Raw genomic sequence first — 25,248 nt, 5'->3', positions numbered from 1 at the left:
TGTCCCCTCAAAATAATTTAACTCACACCCATTAATGTATAAACCTTGTCATGTGACTCGTTAGTGTTACAAGGTCTCAGGTGTAAATGGGGAGCAGGTGTCTTAAATTTGATGTTCTCGCTCTTGGGAAAGATAGTGGCCATCATTTACTATTGCAAACCCGACATGTTTTGTCGGGTTGTGCGCCAGATACTGTACGGGTATAGATCAGCAAAGTACTTTCTTTTTATATACAGAGCGCAACAGCACAAGTTATAATTGTATCCAACTTATAGTAGTTTGTATCGACTTTCAAGGGAAGTGTAAAGTGAACTTTCATTCGTGCAAAAATTGATCCTGGCTCCTAGGCAGAGAGCCTGCTGCAGGAGACTCAGCTGTCACACAGTGTAGCAGTGGTAAGTGTAATAGACAGTCACGGATTGATGTGCAAATGTTTAAGATAGAATTTGTACCTTGATTAGATGTGTGCTGGTCTCGGTGCGATCCTGGCTCTAGCACAGAGGGCCCACTCCTGGAGACTCGGAAGTCTCCGATTTGGCAGTGATGGTAGTGGGCTCCTTTTGTGTGGACTGCAGCTGTTCTGTAGGTCACGACCAAGCTGTGTCCTCGTGATAGGTGCTACGTGCCTGTCCAATGAAGGAAACAGGAGTAGTCATGATCGTTGGTACTTTGTCTATGAGAGGTAAAATTGGGTATTGTGGCACTTTTAGTGGTAGTTAAGGCTGGACATGTTTCAGTGACAGTGGAACGATTATTTCTTGGGATATATATAGTTCTTACTCCTCCCTTTTTTTGGTGGGGGGGTGGAGGTGTCACATTCAATTAGTTGGAAAAGGGTGTGGAAAATGTGGAATTGATTAGGCAGAATGAGTGAAAGTGTAGATGTTTAATGAAAGGTCAATGTTTGTAGAAAAAAATATAGACTGAACATAGGGAACTACCATTGTGAATTATATAAAAGTACGAATTGTGGCAAGAATGGAGACAGAAATGGGAAAGTAAAGTTGTCTCTATTGCACATGAGTGCCAACATCAATAATTGAAATGTTATAATTGTATGCTGCAATATGGCAATAAATGAGCAAAAATAATAATAAAAGAAAACAATAAAAATAAATAAAAAATAAATATAAAATGGATAAATAAAATATGAAAAATGTAAAAAATGGAAGCATGTATAAAAATGTATGTACTCAATTTGATTGCAAGAATAGTTGGATTGCTTGTGAATATGGGGTTAATGATAAATATATATATATATATATATATATACACACACACATATATATAATATAAACTGTATATAAAGAAATTGTGATTCTTGATTCATTTGTGTGTAATATAGTAAAATGTAGTTAAAAAACGGTTAAAATATAATAAATCATTCTGTTATAAATAATCATATCCAGAGATGTGTGTTAGGGTATACATGTTTCAGTATCCAGGGCTACACACAGTGTGAAGTGGGATCGGGTTGAAGTGGGGAAGGGGTCCCGATCAAGAGCAGATCGGAGTGCTGATATAACAGCCTGACTCCGATGTGTCATTGGAAGGGACCACCTTCTAATCTAGAAACCCGAATACCTCCAACTCCATGTCGAGACCTTTGGGTCCCATGGAATCAAATTCAAATATTTTTCTGGATTCTGCTCTAGACATTTTACTTATAAAATTACCCCCCCCCCCCCCCCTCCAGTCTTGTTGGATTATTTGAATGGCTGCATATTTCAGATTATTTGGATTGCTTTGGTGATATTGTTTAAAATGTGCGATAATGGATGTTTATAGTTCTGTTTCTTAATATTATATCTATGTTCCAAGATACGGGTTTTAAGAGCTCTAGATATCGCTCGAGATATCGCTCTTACGACCATTTTCAGAATCCAAGACACTACACAACTCACAAACCCAATTACAGTCAACAACATCAAACAATATCATCAGGCCTTTCACAGACCAACCTCCTATCACCAATCCGACATTCACAAGATGGACTTGTCCAACAAACAACCAATAGTACCAAGGAAAACCATTCAAACGATAGAGACAATTGCACAAGTTCACCAAACACTTCCAATCACCCCCACGACACAAAACGCCAAAAAAAGAATTCATAGAGGACAAAATCGAACCACTAGAACAACCCAGGACCAAAGTAACGAAAACATAAATTCAGACACCACGGACAGCTCTATTTTTAACCTTAGTTCGGCCACTCTTAATCCTAACCAACTTAAACTATTGGATAAAGGACTCAAATTTGCCCCTAGCCAACCATTAGATAAATTTGGCGTTTATATAGGAATTTAAAAGTACATTCGTAAACTAAGTTTGAAAAAAATATTTTTTGAAAAACCCCACAGCAATCCAGAACACCACCACATCCATCTATAAACATACCACATTGAAAAACAAGTCCCAATTTTTTCCCAGACAGGAAATTAGTCCTGATATGACAGCCTTCAAAAAGCTGTAGAATATGATCTTATAAAAATTAAAACACCAAAATAAATGTGGGATAACTTGACAACAGGTGAATTGACAGCCATAAAACAATTCCAACAAGATCTATCTATCACAATCAGGCCAGGTGACAAAGGAGGAGGCATTGTAATAATGGACACTACAACATACACGGCTGAATGCATGTCCTAATTGAATGATATTACCACATATACTAAACTAAAAGGTGACCCCACTTCACAATTTTTAGAAGAACTTTTAACATTATGCAAAAAAAACAAGGGATACAGGGATTTTATCAAAAAACGAATTTGATTACATTACAGGTTCCCATAAACGTATACCAGTGTTTTATACAATTTCAAAAATCCATAAAGATCCAGTACAACCCCCAGGATGCCCGATCGTGTCAGGTATCGGTTCAATTACAGCAAACCTTTCACAATATATCGATCAATTGTTACAACCAGACGTCAAAATAACTCCATCTTACATACGCGACACTACACAAATTATTCAAATTGTAGAATCCACCACTTGGGACCCAACCTGGTATCTGGGAACATTTGATGTCAGCTCCCTTTACACGTCATCAACCATAAACAGGGACTTACAGCCATTCTACATAACCATTCAGATCTCCCATCGGATCAAATCCAATTTATCCTTGACAGCATTGATTTTATCCTAACTCATAACTATTTTAAATTCGAAACAGATTTTTATTTACTAACGAATGGTACAGCCATGGGCACGAGATTCGCCCCTAGCTACGCCAATCTGTTTATGGCAGATTGGGAAACTATCACCATTGATCCGCAGCTGGGAGGCGATCTGGTGTCATGTTATCTTTACATCGACAACATATTTTTTATATGGCGAGGTACCAAACACGATCTGGACAATTTTATAACTTCTCTTAATATTAATAATTTTAATCTCAAATTTACTCCAAATATCAGTGCCACCTCCGTAGAATTTTTAGATTTATTAATATCCACAAACAACAATAGACTCATCTGTAGCACATACCGTAAACCAGTGGCAAAAAATGGATTTATATTACACACCAGTTGCCACCTTCCACAATGGCTGTTGCATGTACCTACCAGCCAGTTCCGGAGATTAAAGCGCAATTGCACAAACGATGAACAATTCGAAATAGAGGCCGAGGCACTCACTAACCAATTTATCACCAAACAATATCCTTTGGTAGGTCTGCAGCAATCCTTGGATAAAGTTTGCCACTTAGACAGATCCACATTTTTTGTCCCCAAACCACCTGATACATCCACATCCATACAAAAAGACTTTCCTAAACTTATCACCCCTTTAATACACAATATCACTGAATTGAATCTATTATAAAAAAAAAAATATTGGCCATTATTGTGTGAGGACAGGACTTTAAACGAATTTCTTCCAAATAAACTGTCCATCATTTTATACTCGAGCTCCAAATTTAAGTATCAAAATCGCACTTACAGTACGGTCAGGTAATCAGAATCCTAAAAAACCATCCACCATAATTGATCTAAAAGGATTCTTCAGATGTGGACAATGTCCCAACTGCAAAGTTACTAAATTTGATAAAAGTACCTTAGAAATCAAATCCACCTCAAACAATTTTATACATAAAATAAATGATTTTCTTAACTGCTAGAGCAAAGGTGTAATATATACATAATAGAATGCCCCTGCAACAAACAATATATTGGTCGCACCTCTAGAGCTCTTAAAACCCGTATCTTGGAACATAGATATAATATTAAGAAACAGAACGATAAACATCCATTATTAGCACATTTTAAACAATACCACCAAAGCAATCCTAACAATCTGAAATATGCAGCCATTCAAATAATCCAACAAGACTGGAAGGGAGGTAATTTTATAAGTAAAATGTCTAGAGCAGAATCGGATTAGAAGGTGGTCCCTTCCGACGACACATCGGAGTGAGACTGTTATATCAGCACTTAGATCTGTTCTTGATCAGGACAGCTTCCCCACTTCAACCCGATCCCACTTCACACTGTGTGTAGCCCTGTATACTGAAACATGTACTGTATACCCTAACACACATCTCTGGATATGATTATTTATAACAGAATAATTTATTATATTTTAACTGTTTTTTAACTACATTTTACTATATTACACACAAATTTATCCAGAATCACGCTTTCTTTATATACAGTTTATATTATATATATATTGATCATTAACCCCATATTCACAAGCAATCCAACTATTCTTGCAATCAAATTGAGCACATACATTTTTATACATGCTTCCATTTTTTACATTTTATCATATTTTATTTATCCATTTTATATCTATTTTTTATTTATTTTTATTGTTTGCTTTTATTATAATTTTTGCTCATTTATTGCCATATTGCAGCATACAATTATAACATTTCAATTATTGATGTTGGCGCTCATGTGCAATAGAGACAACTTTACTTTCCCATTTCTGTCTCCATTCTTGCCACAATTCGTACTTTTATATAATTCACAATGGTAGTTCCCTATGTTCAGTCTATATTTTTTTCTACAAACATTGACCTTTCATTAAACATCTACACCTTCACTCACTCAGTCTGCCTAATCAATTCCACACTTTCCACATCCTTTTCCAACTAATTGAATGTGGCGCCCCCCCACCAAAAAAAGGGGAGGAGTAAGAACTATATATATTCTAAGAAATGATCATTCCACTATCACTTTTAGCTGCTGAAGAAAGGTCCTAAGGAGGACCTGAAACACGTCCAGCCTTAACTACCACTACAAGTTCCCCAATACCCAATTTTACCTCTCATAGACAAAGTACCAACGATCATCACTACTCCTGTTTCCTTCATTGGACACCTATCATGAGGACACAGCTTGGTTGTTAACTACAGAACAGCTGCAGTCCACACAAAAGGAGTCCACTACCATCACTGCCAAATTGTAGACGGAGAGACCAGCACACTACTAATCAAGGTACAAATTCTATCTTAAACATTTGCACATCGATTCGTGACTGTCTATTACACTTACCGCTGCTACACTGTGAGATGGCTGAGTCTCCTGCAGCAGACTCTCTGCCTAGGAGCCAGGATCCATTTTTTGCAAGAATGAAAGCTCAGTTTACACTTACCTTGAAAGTTGATACAAACTACTATAAGTTGGATACAATTACAACTTGTGCTGTTGCGCTCTGCATACAAAAAGAAAGCACTTTGCTGATCTATACCCGCACTTGGATTACAGTATATCGGTATTTGTCAGAATCTGCACTTATATTTATTACATGCAATGAGAGAAGAGTGTATGCACTCGGACTACAATTAATTATACCAGGAGTACAATTCTGAAGTCACTTGTATTATTGTGGACACTTTATACTAATTTATACCATTGTATTTATATTATTGTTTTATTCAATTACATATACACTGATTTTATCTTACACTATCTGTGGTCTAGCTGACCTACAAGGGCCCTGTAGGTCACAGACCACTATAATATTTACTATTTAATAATATAATTTTTTCTATTAATTGTACATTAATAAATCAATTTTACAAATTAATTTTATATCAAATCTTCACAGACCTTTGAGCCCCAATTTCTTTATCTATTGTATTTTTGCTAGACACTGTGGTTGTAGGTGTCATTTGGGCAGCTCAGGCCGCGGGTTAACAGATTGGTAAGAGCCTCTCCAATCCCCTATTATATTTTAATAGTTTGGACATTTACACATGCAGCAATACCACACATGTTTAGGCTTTTTTTTTTTTGAAAAATGGTAAAAGGGGGTGATTTTAACTTTTATAAGGGAAGGGGTTAATGCATATTTATTACTTTTTTTTTTCTTATACTTTTTTTTAGTCCCCATAGGGGACTATAACATACAATCATTAGATTGCATACACTGATCAATGCTTTTCCATAGGAGAGCATTGATCAATGTTATCAGTGCTCCATTGCTTTAGCCTGGCAAAGCTAAATGCATGGCTGGAGCACCGATCGGACAGCATAGAGGAAGGTAAGAGACCTCCTGCCATCCTCTCAGCTGATCGGGATGCCACAGTTTTGGCGCAGCAGTCCCAATTAGCCCACTGAGCTAGCCGGGAACGGAATTAACCTCTTTTAGACGCCACATCTAAAGGGTTACTGCCGGATATCAGCCCGTCCAGTGATTGCTGATAGCAACCGGGAACCACCAGGTATGACGTTTACTCAGCTGCTGAGCAAGAGTCATACAGCTGGACCCTGCAGTGGACATAAATATACCTCCATTTGCGGTAAGTGGTTAAGAGAATGGTACACGTTGGTATTTGTCATTTGAGAAGATGTAAAAGTTGAATAAACGGCCATACAATTATATGGTGGTAAACACTACAAACATAAAAATGATAAAGCTCATCTGAAAGAAAAGACTGACCAGAATCACACGCCATATAGCAATGAGCCCATTTAGAGTTGCTTACCTGCTTAGGAATCATACTTGCTTCTTGAGACTTGTACAAAATAGTAAAAACACCGGGATGTTTGATAACAGCTGGGGAAACAGAGAGGGATAAATCCCAAAGCAAGTCTGAACGCAGTTCTAAGATAGAAACAGTTTCTGGAGAGACTGAGATAGTTTGCTCTCCAAGAATTGAATGGGAGAGTGGAGAGCGCACCTGCACAGAAAAAAGAAGAAAGCTTATCACAGACAAGAATGAAGAAATATAACATTGTATTAAAAAAAGCTTATATAGTTAAAGGGGAACTCCACCCCAAGACATCTTATCCCCTATCCAAAGGATAGGGGATAAGACGTCTGATCGCGGGGGTCCCGCCGCTAGGGACCTCTGTGATCTCGGTTGCGGCACCCCGCCGTCATCACTGCACAGAGCGAACTCACTCTGTGTGTAATGACGGGCGATACAGGGCTCCGGAGCATTGTGACATCACAGCTCTGCCCACTCATGATGTCACGGCCCGCCCCCTTAATGCAAGTCTATGGGAGGGGACGTGACATCAGCCACGCCCCCTCCCATAGACTTGTATTGAGGGGGCGGGCCGTGACATCACGATGATCCGGCCCCTGTATCGCGAGTTCGCTCTGTGCATTGATGACGGCGGGGTGCCGCAGTCGAGATCATGGGGGTCTTCAGCGGCGGGTCCCAAGCGATCAGACATCTTATCCCCTATCCTTTGGCTGAGTACCCCTTTAAGGTTGAAATCAATGATTTTGTCCAAAAATTTGTACTTTGAATACTAAAATATTTCAATAAGCTTTGTGAAATCTTCCATTATGTTTTAAGAAGCCATTAAATATCAAAACAGCATTTTTGTAGATATCTTATTTCAGGGTTTTTGTTTAGATATGCTGTTGTGTTCATTAGATTTCAGCTATACAGGATTCATTTAACCCCTTAAAGGGGTATTCCGCCCCTAGACATCTTATCCCCTATCCAAAAGGATAGGGGATAAGATGTCAGTACGCCGCGGTCCCGCTGCTGGGGAGCCCTGGGATCCCTGCTGCGGCACTGCGCTCTCATTACAGCACAGAGCGAGATCGCTCTGCACGTAATGATTGGCAGTACAGAGGCCGGAGCATCGTTACGTTACGTCACGGCCCGCCCCTTTCAATACAAGTCTATGGGAGGGGGCGTGGCGGTCGTCACACCCCCTCCCATAGACTTGCATTAAGGGGATGGGCCGTGATGTCACGAGGGGCGGCGCCATGACTGCTCCGTCCCCCGTATCGCCCGTCATTACGCACAGAGTGAACTCGCTCTGTGCTGTAATGATAGCGCGGTACCGCAGCGGGGATCCCGGGGATCCCCAGCGTACTGACATCTTATCCCCTATCCTTTGGAAAGGGGATAAGATGTCTAGGGGCGGAGTACCCCTTTAAGGACCAGGCCATTTTACACCATAGGACCAGAGCGTTTTTTGAACTTCTGACCACTGTCACATTAAACATTAATAACTCTGGAATGCTTTTAGTGATCATTCTGATTCAGAGATAGTTTTTTCGTGACATATTCTACTTTAACATAGTGGTAAAATTTTATGGTGACTTGCATCCTTTCTTGGTGAAAAATCCCCAAATTTGATGAAAAATTTGAAAATTATGCTTTTTTCTAACTTTGAAGCTCTCTGCTTGTAAGGAAAATGGATATTCCAAATAATTTTTTTTTATTCACATATACAATATGTCCACTTTATGTTTGCATCATAAAATTTACGTCTTTTTACTTTTTGAAGACACCAAAAAGTTCTTCAAAGTTCAGCATCAATTTTCCAATTTTTCACAACATTTCCAAACTCACAATTTTTCAGGGACCAGTTCAGGTTTGAAGTGGATTTGAAGGGTCTTCATATTAGAAATACCCCACAAATGACCCCATTATAAAAACTGCACCCCCCCAAAGTATTCAAAATGACATTCAGTCAACGTTTTAACCCTTTAGGTGTTTCAGAGAAATAGCAGCAACGTGAAGGAGAAAATTCACAATCTCAATTTTTTACACTCGCATGTTCTTGTAAACCTAAATTTTTTATTTTTACAAGGGGTAAAAGGAGAAAATTTATACTTCTATTTGTAGCCCAATTTCTCTCGAGTAAGCGCATACCTCATATGTCTATGTAAAGTGTTCGGCGGGCGCAGTAGAGGGCTCAAAAGCGAAGGAGCGACAAGGGGATTTTGGAGAGTACGTTTTTTCTGAAATGGTTTTTGGGGGGCATGTTGCATTTAGGAAGCCCCTATGGTGCCAGAACAGCAAAAAAAAAAAACACATAGCATACCATTTTGGAAACTAGACCCCTCGAGGAACGTAACAAGGAATTGAGTGAGCCTTAATACCCCATAGGTGTTTCACAACTTTGCATATGTAAAAAAATAAAAATAAAATTTCACTAAAGTGTGTTTCCCCCCAAATTTCACATTTTTGCAAGGGTTAATAGCAGAAAATACCCCCCACAATTTGTAACCCCATCTCTTCTGAGTATGGAGGTACCCCATAAGTTGACCTGAAGTGCACTACGGGCGAATTACAATGCTCAGAAGAGAAGGAGTCATATTTGGCTTTTTGAGAGCAAATTTTGCTCGGGGGGCATGTTGCATTTAGGAAGCCCCTATGGTGCCAGGACAGCAAAATAACCCCCACATGGCATACCCTTTTGGAAACTAGACCCCTTGAGGAACGTAACAAGGCGTAAAGTGAGCATTCACCCCCCACTGGTGTCTGTCAGATCTTTGGAACAGTGGGCTGTACAACATTTTTAATTTGCACAGCCCACTGTTCCAAAGATCTGTCAGACACCAGTGGGGTGTAAATTCTCACTGCACCCCTCATTACATTCCATGAGGGGTGCAGTTTCCGAAATGGAGTCACATGTGGGGTTTTGTTTTTTTTGCGTTTGTCAAAACCGCTGTAACAATCAGCCACCCCTGTGCAAATCCCCTCAAATGTACATGGCGCTCTCTCCCTTCTGGGCCGTGTTGTGCACCCCCAGAGCACTTCGCAAACACATATGAGGTATCTCCGTAGTCGGAAGAAATTGCATTACAAATTTTGGGGGGCTTTTTTTCCCCTTTTACCTCTTGTCAAAATGAAAAGTATAGGGCAACACCAGCATGTTAGTGTAAAAAATTATTTTTTTTTACACTAACATGCTGGTGTAGACCCCAACTTCACCTTTTCATAAGGGGTGAAAGGAGAAAAAGACCCCCAAAATTTGTTAGGCAATTTCTCCCGAGTACGGCGATTACCCATATGTGGCCCTAAACTGTTGCCTTGAAATACGACAGGGCTCCGAAGTGAGAGCGCCATGTGCATTTGAGACCTGAATTAGGGATTTGCATAGGGGTGGACATAGGGGTATTCTACGCCAGTGATTCCCAAACAGGGTGCCTCCAGCTGTTGCAAAACTCCCAGCATGCTTGGACAGTCAATGGCTGTTCGGCAATACTGGGAGTTGTTGTTTTGCAACAGCTGGAGGCTCCATTTTGGAAAGAGTGGCGTACCAGACGTTTTTAATTTTTATTGGGGAGGGGGGCTGTGTAGGAGTATGTGTATAAGTAGTGTTTTTTACTTTTTATTTTATTTTGTGTTAGTGTAGTGTAGTGTAGTGTTTTTAGGGTACAGTCACATGGGCAGGGGATTACAGCGAGTTTCCCGCTGCAAGTTTGAGCTTCCGCGCAAAATTTGCTGCATTGCAAACTTGCACCCTGATACTCACTGTAAGCCCCCTGCCCATGTGAATGTACCCTGTACATTCACAGGGGGGGGGGGGGGGACCTCCAGCTGTTGCAAAACTACAACTCCCAGCATGCACAGTCTATCAGTGAATGCCGGTAGTTATAGTTTTGCAACAGCTGGAGGCACACGGGTTGGGAAACACTGAGTTAGGAAACAGACAATGTTTCCCAACCAGTGTGCCTCCAGTTGCTGCAAAACCACAACTCCCAAACATTCTCAGGCATGCTGGAAGTAGTAGTTCGGCAACATCTTTAGAGCCAGATGTTGCCGAACTACAACTCCCAGCATGCTTGGAGTTGTAGTTTTGCAACATCTGGAGGACTACAGTTTGCAGAACACTAATACAGTGGTTTCCAATCTGTGCCCTTCCAGATGTTGCAAAACTACAACTCCCAGTATGCCAAAACTGTCCAGGCATGCTGGGAGTTGTAGTTCTGCCACATCTGAAGGGCCAGATGTTACAGAACTACAACTCCCAGCATGCCTGGACAGTAAGGGCATGCTGAGGATGTGTAGTTTTGCAACATCTGGAAGGGCACAGTGGTCCCAAAACTGCGGACCTCCAGAAGTTGCAAAACTACAACTCCCAGCATGCCCAGACGCCAAGAGCTGTCTGGGCATGCCGGGAGTTGTAGTATACAGGGTCCCAATACAGCAATGCATGTCGCTTTACGGCGACGTGCATTGCTGTAAAAGGCCCGACCGCGGCTGAAGAGGAACTCACCTGTCGTTGCCGCCGTCGTCATCGCCGGAATCCGGGTCTTCAGGGACGAGGTAAGTACCGGGGCCGGGCCCCAGCACTCCCCGGTCCCCCGCCGCGTCCTCCAGTCTTCCTCCTGTCCTCTCCGGACTTCAAGGGTCCGGGCAGGGCGGGAGGAAGGAAGTAACCGACCCCCCCCCCCCCCCTGCGATTGGTCGGAGGGATCGCAGGGGCTAGGAGGAGTTGGCTGGCTTGCCACCTCGCTCCTATACTTTAGCATGGTCCTGGCTGTCTGTGACAACCAGGATCATGCAAAATTACCGGGCGGGCGGGTCCCAGAGACCCGGTATCACCGCAGATCGCAAGGGCGATTTCCCTCGCAATTTGCGGCGATCGCCGACATGGCCCCCCTCTGTGTTTGCCCTGGATGCCTGCTGAAGGATTTCAGCAGGCATCCGCTTCCGATCTCTGTCCGGCGCGCGGCAGGGATTGGAAAACGCCAGGACGTACAGGGACGTCCTTGGTCCTTAAAGCCCAGGGTGCAAGGACGTCCCTGTACGTCCTTGGTCCTTAAGGGGTTAAACTTCCAGTTGTCCTGGCATTAGTGGATCTATGATTAATAGAGCAAAATAGGCACTCTCTTTTTTAAGGCCATACCAATAAATACTTTAACCACTCAGGGATCACGGCGGACGTACAGGTACGTCCTGACGCCCTGGTACTTAAGGACCAAGGGCGTACCTGTACGCCCGTGGGAATTTCGGTCCTCATTACGCGCCGGGTGGGGACCGGATCGGTATGACTGCTGATATCTATCAGCAAGCATCCCGTGCCAATGCCCAGGGGGGTCCTGTCCCCCCCACCCCCCATGTCAGCAATCGCTGCAAATCGCCGGGGAATTCACACTGGCGATTTGCATCGATTCCGGGTCATATGGCTCTCCAGTGACCCGGAAAATAAGGAGGATCGGGGTTGTCCAAGACACCCACGATCCCCCTGAAGGGATAGGGGTGCCACTCCTCCTATTGGCCGCTCAAAAGCAACCAACCAATAGCAGATCGGGGGCGGGGGGGGGGGGGTTTAAAGTTCGGTTCCCCTGTTCCGCCCACCCACAGTAGTCCGGGCAGAACAGACGGTAACCGGCGCCGGAGGTCCACTTACCATTGGCGATCGGCGGCGGGCAGCAGAGGATGGCGATGCGGTTCCCTGGTGCGGCTATGACGTGCGGCTCCCTGGTGCGACAATCCTACGGAAGCCGGTGAGTAGTTGCTTAGCAACACGTGGAGGGCCAAAGTTTTGAGACCACTATACAGTGGTCTCTAAACTGTAGCCCTCCAGATGTTGCAAAACTACAACTCCCAGCATGCTCAGACAGCTGTTTGCTTTTAGGACATGCTGGGATTTGCAGATTTGCAACAGCTGGAGGGCTACAGTTTGGAGATCACTGTGCAGTGGTCTCTAAACTGTGGCCCTTCAGATCTTGCAAAACTACAACTCCCAGCATGCCCAAATAGGAAACAGCTGTCTCGGCATGCTGGGAGTTGTAGTTATGCAACAGCTGGAGGTACGCAACTACATCTCCCAGCATGCCCTTTGGCGATCAGTACATGCTGGGAGTTGTAGTTTTTAAACAGCTGGAGGCACACAGGTTAGAAAATACTGAGTTAGGCAACAGAACCTAACAAGGTTTTCCAACCAGTGTGGCTCCAGCTGTTGCAAAAGTACAACTCCCAGCATGGATGGTCTGTCAGTGCATGCTGAGAGTTGTAGTTTTGCAACAGCTGGAGGTTTGCCCCGTCCCCCCCATGTGAATGTACAGGGTACATTCAAGCGGCCGGGTTTACAGTGAGTTTCCTGCTTCAAGTTTGAGCTGCAGAAAATTCTCTGCCGCAGCGCAAACTCCTAGAGGGAAACTCCCCATAAAACCCTGCCTGTGTGAATGTACCCTAAAAACACTACACTACGCTAACACATAATAAAGGGTAAAGCACTAAATATACACCCCCCTTACACTGTCCCCCCCACTTAAAATTAAAACATATGGTAAGGCAGTGTTTCCAAAACGGAGCCTCCAGCTATTGCAAAACAACAACTCACAGCATTTTCGGACACCCACGGACTGTCCAGGCATGCTGAGAGTTTAGCAACAGCTGGAGGCACCCTGTTTGGGAATCACTGGCGTGGAATACCCCTATGTCCACCCCAACTCAATCCCTAATTTAGTCCTCAAATGCGTATGGCGCTCTCACTTTGGAGCCCTGTTGTATTTCAAGGAAACAGTTTAGGGCAACATATGGGGTATTTCCCAACTTGGGAGCAATTGCACTACAAATTTTGGGGGGCTTTTTCTCCTTTCACCCCTTATGAAAAGGAAAAGTGTGAAAAAATAAAAAATGTTACACTAACATGCTGGTGTTGCCACATACTTTCTATTTTCATAAGAGGTGAAAGGAAAAAAAGACCCCCAAAATTTGTATGCAATTTCTCCTGAGTACAGAAATACCCCACATGTGGGAGTAAAATCCTCTGCGGGTGCACAGCAAGGCTCAGGAGTGAGAGCACACTATGTACATTTGAGGCCTAAATAGGTCATTTGCACAGGGATGGCTGATTTTACAGCGGTTCTGACATAAACGCAAAAAAAATAAATACCCACGCGTGACCCCATTTTGGAAACTACACCACTCACTGAACGTAACAAGGGGTATAGTGAGCCTTAACACCCCACAGATATTTGACGAATTTTTGTTAACCCCTTAAGGACCCAGCCCATTTTCACCTTAAGGACCCGGCCATTTTTTGCACATCTGACCACTGTCAATTTAAGCATTATTAAATCTGGGATGCTTTTACTTTTCATTCTGATTCAGAGAATGTTTTTTCGTGACATATTCTACTTCATGTTCGTGGTAAATTTTTGTCGATACTTGCATAATTTCTTGGTGAAAAATTCCAAAATTTGATGAAAAAATTGAAAATTTAGCATTTTTCTAACTTTGAAGCTCTCTGCTTGTAAGGAAAACAGACATTCCAAATAAATTATATATTGATTCACAAATACAATATGTCTACTTTATATTTTCATAATATAGTTCACATGTTTTTACTTTTGGAAGACATCAGAGTTCAGCAGCACTTTTCCAATTTTTCACAAAATTTTGAAAATCAGAAATTTTCAGGGACCAGTTCAGTTTTGAAGTGGATTTAAAGGGCCTTCATATTAGAAATACCCCACAAATGACCTCATTATAAAAACCTCACCCCTCAAAGTATCCAAAATGACATTTAGTAAGTGTGTTAATCCTTTAGGTGTTTCACAGGAATAGCAGCAAGGAGAAAATTCTAAATCTTCATTTTTTACACTCGCATGTTCTTGTAGTTCTTGAATTTTTACAAGGGGTAATAGGAGAAAAAGCCCCCCAAAACTTGTAACCCAATTTCTCTTGAGTAAGGAAATACCTCATATGTGTATGTCAAGTGTTTGGCGGATGCAGTAAAGGGCTCAGAAGGGAAGGGGCAACATTAGGATTTTGGAGAGTGAATTTTGCTGAAATGGTTTTTGGGGGGCATGTCTCATTTAGGAAGCCCCTATGGTGCCAGAACAGCAGAAAACCCCCACATGGCATAACATTTTGGAAACTACACCCCTCAACAAGGTGTCCAGTGAGCCTTAACACCCCAAAGGTGTTTGACAACTTTTAGTTAAAGTCGGATGTGTAAATGAAAAAAAAATGTTTTCACTAAAGTGCAGTTTTTTTCCCCAAATTTACCATTTTTACAAAGATTAATGGGAGAAAATGCCCCCAAAATGTATAACCCCATCTCTTCTGAGTATGGAAATATCCCATGTGTGGACATCTGCCAGCGCACTACAATTCTCAGAAGAGAAGGAGCGCCATTGATCTTTTGGAGAAAGAATTTGTTTGGAATGGAAGTCAGAGGCCATGTGCGTTTACAAATCCCCCCGTGGTGCCAGAACAGTGGACCCCCCCCCCCCCCCACATGTGATCCCCTTTTGGAAACTATACCCCTCACAGAATTTAATAAAGGGTGCAGTGAGCATTTACACCCCACTGGCGTTTGACAGATCTTCGGAACAGTGGGTTGTGAATTACATTTTCATGGACCACTGTTTCAAAAATCTGTCACCAAAATCCCAAATGGGGTCACATGTGGGGGGGGTCCATTGTTCTGGCACTATGGGGGCTTTGTAAACACACGTGGCCTTCAATTCCGGACAAATTTTCTCTTCAAAAGCCCAATGGCACTCCCTTTCTTCTGAGCATTGCAGTGCACCCACAGAGCACTTTACATCCACATATGGGGTATTTAAATACTCAGAAGAAACGGGGTTACAAATTTTGGGGGGCTTTTTTCCTATTTTCCCTTTTCAAAATAAAAAATGTTGGGTAACACCAGCATTTTAGTGAATTATTTTATTTTTTCCCCCCATCCAACTTTAATGAAAATACGTCAAACACCCCTGGGGTGTTAAAGGGGTACTCCGGTGAAAACATTTTTTCTTTTAAATCAACTGGTGGCAGAAAGTTAAACATATTTGTAAATTACTTCTATTAAAAAATCTTAATCCTTCCTGTACTTATTAGCTGCTGAATACTACAGAGGAAATTATTTTCTTTTTGGAGTGCTTTCTGATGACATCACAAGCACAGTTCTCTCTGCTGACGTTATTATAATAATAATAACGCTTAATTTATTGTTGTCCTTTGTGGGATTTGAACCCAAGTCCCCAGCACTGCAAGGCAGCAGTGCTAACAACTGAGCCACCATGCTGCCCTTAGCATACATCTGCTATGCATGGACAGAGATGTCAGCAGAGAGCCAAAAAGAAAGGAGTTTCCTCTGTAGCATTCAGCAGCTAATAAGTACTGTAAGGATTAAGATTTTTTAATAGAAGTAATTTAAAAATATGTTTAACTTTCTGCCACCAGTTGATTTAAAAGAAAAAAGGTTTCCCCCGGAGTACCCCTTTAAGGCTCATTTTACCCCTTGTTACATTCCGTGAGGGGTGAAGTTTGCAAAATGGGGTCACATGTCAGTATTTAGTTTTTTGTGTTTATGTCAGAACAGCTGTAAAATCAGCCACCCCTGTGCAAATCACCAATTCAGGCCTCAAATGTACATAGTGCGCTCTCACTCCTGAGCCTTGTTGTGCGTCCGCAGAGCATTTAACGCCCACATATGGGGTATTTCCGTACTCAGGAGAAATTGCGTTACAAATTTTGAGGGTCTTTTTTTCCTTTTACCGCTTGTGAAAATAAGAAGTATGGGGCAACATATGTTAGCGTAAAATTTTTTGTTTTTTTTACACTAATAGGCTGGTGTAGCCCCCCAACTTTTCCTTTTCATAAGGGGTAAAAGGAGAAAAGGCCTCCCAAAATTTGTAGTGCAATTTCTCCCAAGTGCGGAAATACCCCATATGTGGCCCTTATCTGTTTCCTTGAAATACGACAGGGCTCCGAAGTGAGAGAGTGCCACGCGCATTTGAGGACTACATTAGGGATTGCATAGGGTTGGACATAGGGGTATTTTACGTCAGTGATTCCCAAACAGGGACCTTGATAGTCAGTGACTGTCCGGAAATGCTGGGAGTTGTTTTGCAACAGCTGGAGGCTCCTTTTTGGAAACACTGCCATACGATACAGGGGACAGTGTAAGGGGGGTTATATGTAGTGCCCTTTATTTTGTGTAAGTGTAGTGTAGTTAGGGTACATTCACATGGGCGGGGGTTTATGGTGAGCTTCCCGCTAGGAGTTTGCGCCGCAGCAGAAAATTTGCCGCAGCTCAAACTTGAAGCAGGAAACTCACTGTTAACCCGCCCGTGTGAATGTACCCTGTACAGCAACAGCTGGAGGGACAGCAAACCTCCAGCTGTTGCAAAACTACAACTCCCACCATGCACAGACAGACCATCCATGCTGGGAGTTGTACTTTTGCAACAGCTGGAGGCACAGTGGCTGTTAGGTTCTGTTACTTAACTCAGTATTTTCCAACCAGTGTGCCTCCAGCTTTTGCAAAACTAAAACTCTCAGCATGTACTGATCGCTGAAGGGCATGCTGGGAGATGTAGTTATACAACAGCTGGAGGTACGCAACTACAACTCCCAGCATGGCGAGACAGCCGTTTGCTGTTCGTGCATGCTGGGAGTTGTACTTTTGCAAGATCTAGAGGGCTAGAGTGTAGAGATCACTGCACAGTCATCTTCAAACTGTACCCTCTAAATCTTGCAAAACTACAAATCCCAGCATGATCAAACGGCTGTCTGGGCATGCTGGGAGTTATAGTTTTTCAACATCTGGAGGACTACAGTTTAGAGAACACTGTATAGTGGTCTCCAAACTGTAGCCTTCCAGATGTTGTTAGGCAACTACCCACCGTCTTCCGTAGTCTGTACGAGGAGCCTCACCAGGGAGCCGCACGTCATCGCCGCCCGCCGCTGGGGGAACCGAACAGTAACCCCTCTGCCGCCGATCTGCTATTGTTCGATCGCTTCTGATCGACAAATAGCAGGGATAGGAGTGGTGGCACCCCTGCCACCTTACTCTTATCCCTTCAGGTGGACCGGGGGAGTTTTTCCCCCGTTGCCCTTTAATAGTCATAACTAATTTTTTCATCTACACACCCATACAAGGGCTTGTTTTTTGCAGGACCAATAGTACTTTGTAATGTAATTTTTCCATAACATATCCTCCAAAATGAAAAAAAAATAAAAATTATTATTAATTTATATACCGTATATACTCAAGTATAAGCAGAGTTTTTCAGCACGATTTTTCGTGCTGAAAACGTCCCCCTTGGCTTATAGTGAACAATTTTGGCTTAGCTGTGGGCCAGGCCGTCCATCTTTGGGCATCTATGCTGCAGGGACCGTCCGGTGAGGAGGGTTAGTCGTTCCGGGCTGTCCATCTTTACCGGGAGGCCCTCTTCTCCGCTCCGGGCCGGCTCCGAACTAGTGACTCTGCATTGACGCCACCGCGCACAGACGTCTCTGTGTGTCGTCGTCAACGCAACATCACTAGTCCGAGGCCGTCCGGAGCGGAGAAGAGGGCCTCTCGGTGAAGAAGGACAGTCCGGAACGACTAACCCTCCCCACCGGACGGTCCCTGTAGCATAGATGGCTGAAGATGGACGGCCCGGACCAGCTCACCCTGGGGAGGTGAGTAGAAAACAAAAAGGGAGGTCTGGATGATGACAAAGGGATTGACAGGCGGTGATGATGAAGGGGGGGGGGGATGATGACGGATGATGACGAGGGGGATCATCACCCTGTCATTATCACCCCATCATCATCACCCTGTCAGGGTGATAATGACAGGGTGATGATGATGGGGGTGAGAATGACTGGGGTGATGACGGGGGTGTTAATGACGTGGGTCTGGATGATGACAGGGGGGATGATGTATTTCCCACCCTAGGCTTATAGTCGTGTCAATAACTTTTCCTAGGTTTTTGGGGTGAAATTAGGGGCCTCGGCTTATATTCAGAATGGTTAATACTTGAGTATATACGGGGTATATATATATATATATATATATATATATATATATATATATATATATATATATATATATATTTGTGAGGTGAAATTGAAAAAAAGCATGTAATGTTGATACTTTAGGTTGGCACAATTAAAACAATAACCAATTTGTATAGTTTGCATCACGTTTTACTAATTTAAAAAAATTCTAAACTTTTTAGAAAAAAACATTTTTTTTTTCCATTTACCAAGGTTTTCTTTACCATTTCCTGACCACTGTAAAAAAATTTCTGTATACCGGGCTGTTTGAGGGCTAATTTTTTGCGCCAAAATTTGTTGTTTGTATTGGTTCCATTTTGGTAATGATCAGACTTTTTGATCGCTTTTTACTTCATTTTTTTTCTGGGGTATGATGTGATAAAAAAAAAAAAAAACATAATTCTGGGGTTTGGTATATTTTTTTTTTTTACATTTACGACCTTCACCGTACGGGATTAATATTAATTTATTTCATTAGTTCGGACAATGCAGTTTCATAGAGCTCCACTTGATCTGTGTGATCTGTGCTCATTTGGTTGAGCCTGCTCTAGGCAGGCTCAATCAAATGCAGATCCACAGTTACCAGGGAAGCAGAGGTAAGCCCTCTGGCTACCTCTACAGTGGATCTCTACAGTAGATCAGGTGGCAGCATTAGCGCGCCATGAAAGTCTAAATCAGACAAATGGTGTTTCAAGATACTGTATATTAAAAAAATCAAACATCCCAGATTCTAGCATCTAAAACTTAAAGAGGTTAATCCACAATTAAAAATGATCCCCCATTTAAAGTCAATGGACTCCATTCATTCTTTATGCAGGTAAATAAAAATAAATGTTACAGGGAAGCAAACTGCAGTGACACAGATTTGTCCATATAATTTTAAGACAAATAACTTTACCTCAACAGATGTGACACCTGGCTGCTGGCCAATAAGAACACTGCCCTCCTTCTCTAGACGTGCAATGCGCTGATCTCTGATAACAGCCTGACTTCTTACTAGAGGAGATACATCCAGCATCCAGTCAGAACCCAACAGATAGGTCAGTTGATTGCCTTCATCCATGGAATGTGCCACAAAATAGGCCAGAAAACGCACTAGAGCTCTTTGATACCGAGGATAGCAATGTTGTCCCCTGGGATCTGAGCTAGACCTACGATAGTCTTCATATTCATTTTCCATACCATTTCCTAAAGACCTGAAAAGACACAGTTTTGTACTTAAACAACAATACACACATTTTTGGCATTCGACAATTGGAAACATTAATGTTTAGATATTTTTATTTATTTAACAAATTGAAACTAGGTACAGATACATACTTCTTTCATCTTGCCCTTCTTAAATGGGCACTGTCAGATACAAAAACTTTTGATATGTTGTAAAGCATGAAAAAACAATAGGTTTTGCAATTGCTTTCATTACAACATTTGCAGTATTTCATACTGAAAAAGCCAGTCAAACAACTGCCCCCCCGCCTACTTCGACACATACTAGTCCTGCTGTGTCCATGCATCATCACCTATGTCATGGACACACTTCCTTGATTGACAGCTGTGAGCTGAGAGTTGTAGTTTTGCTCATGCTAGGGGAGATGTGAGCAAACAGCATACTGAAGGAGGGGGTGGAGACCTGCACAGTGAGGCCACGCCCCCTCCCTTTGAGAGGAATTCAGACTAGTGAGCTAAATTAAAAGTGCAATAAAAAAATTTATAGGTACTAGACACATAAAAATTTGATGTACATGGTCAGGATTAGGTACTGAGTGATATATTTAAAAAAAAATGTTTATTGTTGGATCTGAAGGGTACACTTTAATTTATAATTCCCTTGTGTCCTAACTAGCAGCACACATGGGGGTATTACTGTCCCTCTTGACAATTAGGACAGGTGGAACTTTTATTAATAAAAATGAAAGTGGTAATAAACCCCTAATAAGAGACCCTCTACACAAAAGGAGATGAACCTTACCCACCTAGCCGCAGTTCACATCCAAGGATCTCTCAATATAGTAGTGGATCGCCTGAGTTGTGGTCTCCCTGTACCAGGTGAGTATTCCTGGAATCAGCAGATTTTCCATCAGATTACTCAGCAGTTGCGGATACCAGATATTGATCTAATGGAGACGAGGTTCAACGCCAAAGTGGAAACGTTTTGCTCCCTATACAGGGAAGACAATCTTTGGGTGGTAGACGCTCTGTCCATTCCGTGAAGGTTCAGGCTGGCCTATATATTCCCTCCAGTTTCCATGATACCAAAGGTATTGATGAAACTCAGGCTAGACCAGACCTCAGTGATTGCTATAATACTGTTATGGCCAAAGAGGACTTGGTTTACCCAGTTCATGCAAATGAGACAGGGACAGTTCTGAAAGATTTCCCTACAGTAAGACTCAGTACATCTGGCAGGTTCCTGTCTGGACTTTAAGAGTCTCAACCCGACAGCCTGGAGGTTGACCAGTCCCTACTAGTATCTAGAGGGAATTCGCCGAAGGTCTTGAAGACATTGGGGGAGATTTATCAAAACTTGTGTAGATGTTAAGTGGTGCAGTTGCCCGTAGCAACCAATCAGATTGAGTCTTCATTTTTAAAAAGGCCTATAAAAAATGAAAGAAGCAATCTGATTGGGCAACTGCACCACTCTTCCTCTACACAGGTTTTGATAAATCTCCCCCATTATCTTATTCCAGGTCGGAATCTACAAATAAAGCCTATTCTCGGATTAGAAGACTCTTTCTACAGTGGTGTACCTTAAAGGATTTGTCTGCTTCAGGACCTCCCCCCCCCCCCCCCCCCCACTCATCCATATTGCAGTTCCTACAGGACGGTCTAGATAAGAGTTAAGAGTACACACTTAAGCTTTATCTGTGTTTTGGGGAATCCTCCATCTCAAGATCCTCCAATCAAGAGGTTCCTAAGAGGAGCAGAGAAACAGCAATCTAGGATCCGGAGGGCTGTTCCTCAATGGGATCTTTCAGTTGATCTTTCAGTTGTTCTCAAGCAGTTATGCTCTCCCCCATTTGAGCCTTTACACACCATGGATTTGAAGTTTTTGTCCTGGAAAACATTTTTTCTACTCGCCATCACGTCAGCTAAGAGAATAGGAGAGCTTCAGGCCCTGTCAGCCTTTGAACCATACACCCTGTTCTTACCGAATAGAGTTCTATTATGGTTCCTTTCTACATTTATTTCTAAAGGGTCTTCTTTTACAAATATGAATCAGGTAATTTTCCTTCCTGTATCCTATCCTACCCATCATTGGAAGAAGAACAAGTCTTACAGACTTTAAATGTTGCCAGATGCATAAGGATCTACCTGGAAAGATCTAACTTTAGGAAAGCAGAGAATCTTTTTATTCTTTACGCTGGGAAGAACAGAGGTCTCAGAGCTTCCAAGCCGATGTTAAAGGAGTACTCCAGTGAAATAAAACATATCCTCTATCCAAAGGATACAAGATAAGTTTTAGCTTGTGGGTGGTCTGATTTAGATTGTGGGTGATCTCCTGCATGGTGCCCCGGCAGTCCGCAGGATTGGGGGCGTGCTGACCCCCTCAGGAAGCCGGGCCGAAATGCCCTCTATGGAATACATGGAGGGGGCGTGTTGGCCGCTGCTTCATATGGGGGTCAGCACACCAGTGGTCGGACCCCCCCCCCCCCCCCGCCATCTAAAACTTATCCCCTATACTTTGGATAGGGGAGACGTTTTATTTCACTAAAGTACTCCTTTAAGTAGATGGATTAAAGAAACCATCAGAGAAGCTACCTCCATGGCTGAAAGAAGCCTGGTGCCTTTGGAACACATTTGTGCCGCGGCTTCTTGGAGTTCTCACTCCACATTTATAAGCCACTATAGGCTTGATTTGATGGGCCTGAACGCACTGCCTTTGGCAGGTCTGTTCTAAACTCCGTACATCTGAAGACCTTCCCCTTATAGGTTATCTTTTTGCCAAATCCCCATTTGTGCTGCTAGTTTCAACTCAAGGGAATCGTTAATTGCTAAAGTAAATTTGATGTGTAGGGGATGCTCTTAAAGGTCCATAATTAGGGTTAATTACCACTTATTTTTATTTTAATTAATAAAAGTTCCACCTGTCCTAATTGTCTACAGGGGCATTAATACCCCAATTTGTGCTGCTGTTAAGACTAAGGGAAAATATATTTACTTTAGAAATACATTTTTTGCTTCTTAAAAACATTTAAAGATATGTTTTACAGCAGCTGCATGAACTATAGGAAACCATATTTATTGACTTCTTTGAAAGGGATTTATAGATGTGCGCTGTGACCTGTATGGAGGTTACTAGGCCGAGATTGGGGAAAAAGTTAGCTTTTAAATCACCTGTCGTCATCGGTTTGAACCTGTGTTATCTACACATAAGTGTCCCATGTCATTGTAATCCTGGCTGTTAGGATGGGGAAAGCTATATTTACAGAATAAAAAGTGTCACTTTATTATAAGTAGAGACTGAAAACGGCAAGATTTCATTGGATGTAAACGTATGTCCTGATACTTTGTGCACCAGGATGTACATTTATGTCTTATACATGAAGAGAGTGCCGGAAATGCGCTCTCATCATGCACGGCCGGTACCAGATGCTATCATAGAAGCCACTTAGCAAATTATTGCGGCATCTAAGGAGTTAATGCTGTACATCACCGTGAAGGGTGATGTCCGGCATTAACCACTTGGACCATCTTACTATGACATGCGTTCAGCTCCTGAGCGCGCTTCATTGAACAGAAGCGGCAGTAGGGCATACATTTTCGAACTGTGTCATTAAGGTGTTAACACACCAGAACATACATTTATGTCCTGTGCTGGTAGTGAGTACAGGAGCTGTGCTTGCTTCATGCACGACAGGTCCTAACTGCTATCAGCAGCCAGGGACCCACTGGTAATGGCGGACATCAGCAATTAACCCTTCAGATACGGTGATCACTACTGTCATGAATATTAATTAAAAAAATTAGAAAGAGGAGGAGAAATTCTCTTTAAGTGTGAATAAGCCCTTCCCTCAATAAAATTTAATTCTGCTTTTCCCATTTTACGAAATAAAAAAAGTGTAAAAAAATAAAATAACCATATTTGGTATCTCCAGGGGCATAAATGTCCAAACTCTTAAAATATAATGTTAACGATCCAGTACAGTGAATGGCGTAAAACATAAAGAAAATAAATAAATAAAGTCCAAAATTGCTGATTTTTTGTCACATCACGTCAAACCTAGTCCAGCCTCTCTCTCCCAATATTACCAGTGAATTTCTATACTCTTCCTCTGCATGTAAACATTCTGTCATAACTTAATTAGTGAAAAAAAAATCAAATCTCTGGACCCATCCTGTGCAGCTAACTAGCAACCCATCTCTAATCTCCCCTTCATCACCAAACTCCTGGAACGCCTGGTTTATTACACTATCTTTCAGAGAACTCACTCCTGGATCACCTTAGGGTATGTTCATTTTCCGTGCCGAATTCCGCATAAGAATTCTGTAAGAAATTCTGTTGCAATTTACTGCCTATTAATTTAATGGGATTCCACAGTCCCATTCAGACAGCAGAATTTCCGCTGGAAGACCAGTCTTACATTATGCAGAATTCTGTGGTGGAATCCCATTGCACTCCATGGGGCTTAAATTTTGGCGGAATTCTGTGTTCTGAGTTCACAGAAATTCTGCTGCAATCCCCTTCAGTAAGCTTTGCAGAACGTAATTTTTGAAGAATTGTGGAAATTCTGCTGTGTGAACAGGCCCTTAATCTGGCTTCTGCTACCAACACAACACACAAACGGCCCTAACCAAAGTCACTAATTTTATCACAGACAGGAGGCTCGTATCAGATGCATATTCCTTCTTTATTTTGCCCAATAGCAGAAAGAAATGCAAGGGTTAACAACACAAAAGAAAAAATGCTGGTATCTAGGTACCTAGCAACCATAGTGACTCCCCCATATGACCACCACCAATAGCAACCCAGGGAGTCCTACATAACCCAGCTGCAGCTCCTCCTCCTCCTCTTTCTGCTCAGTAGCAGTGTGCATATCAGATAAGTATTCCATTGTGTTTAGTTATTGTGTCTAAGTATCTAAGGACCGCTTCTTGCGGTCCTCCATACGTCTAAACCTACATCTATACCTATCGAATTTCATACGTGGGGATTTTTCATTCCTGTTTCCACAGCTTTTCTATTTTTGTATATGTCTATCTTTCATTCTATTTTGTCTCTGCCTGGTGTCGATACTGTAGACACCGGGCTCTTCTGCTTTGTGCTTCCTGTCCCGACCGTTTCACTACCACCCCCCCCC

The 25,248-nt window shown here is 42.3% G+C and overlaps 1 protein-coding gene across 1 annotated transcript in view; it reads right to left on the bottom strand.

Annotated features, from left to right (window-relative positions):
* Window positions 1-25,248, bottom strand: part of LOC130282692 (transmembrane protein 132A-like) — a 311,553-nt gene that overhangs the window by 32,604 nt on the left and 253,701 nt on the right. Inside the window, exons 9-10 of the mRNA XM_056531203.1 lie at window positions 19,848-20,145; window positions 6,944-7,138 (exon numbers count right to left, since the gene is read on the bottom strand). Coding sequence (XP_056387178.1) covers window positions 6,944-7,138; window positions 19,848-20,145 — 493 coding nt within the window. The remainder of the gene's footprint in view (window positions 1-6,943; window positions 7,139-19,847; window positions 20,146-25,248) is intronic.

This window comes from Hyla sarda, chromosome 7 (genome assembly GCF_029499605.1).
Source record: "Hyla sarda isolate aHylSar1 chromosome 7, aHylSar1.hap1, whole genome shotgun sequence".
In the NCBI taxonomy this organism is placed as follows: domain Eukaryota; kingdom Metazoa; phylum Chordata; class Amphibia; order Anura; family Hylidae; genus Hyla; species Hyla sarda.
Note: the sequence above shows the minus strand (reverse complement) of the source record. Positions and strands in the feature narration are given on the sequence as shown.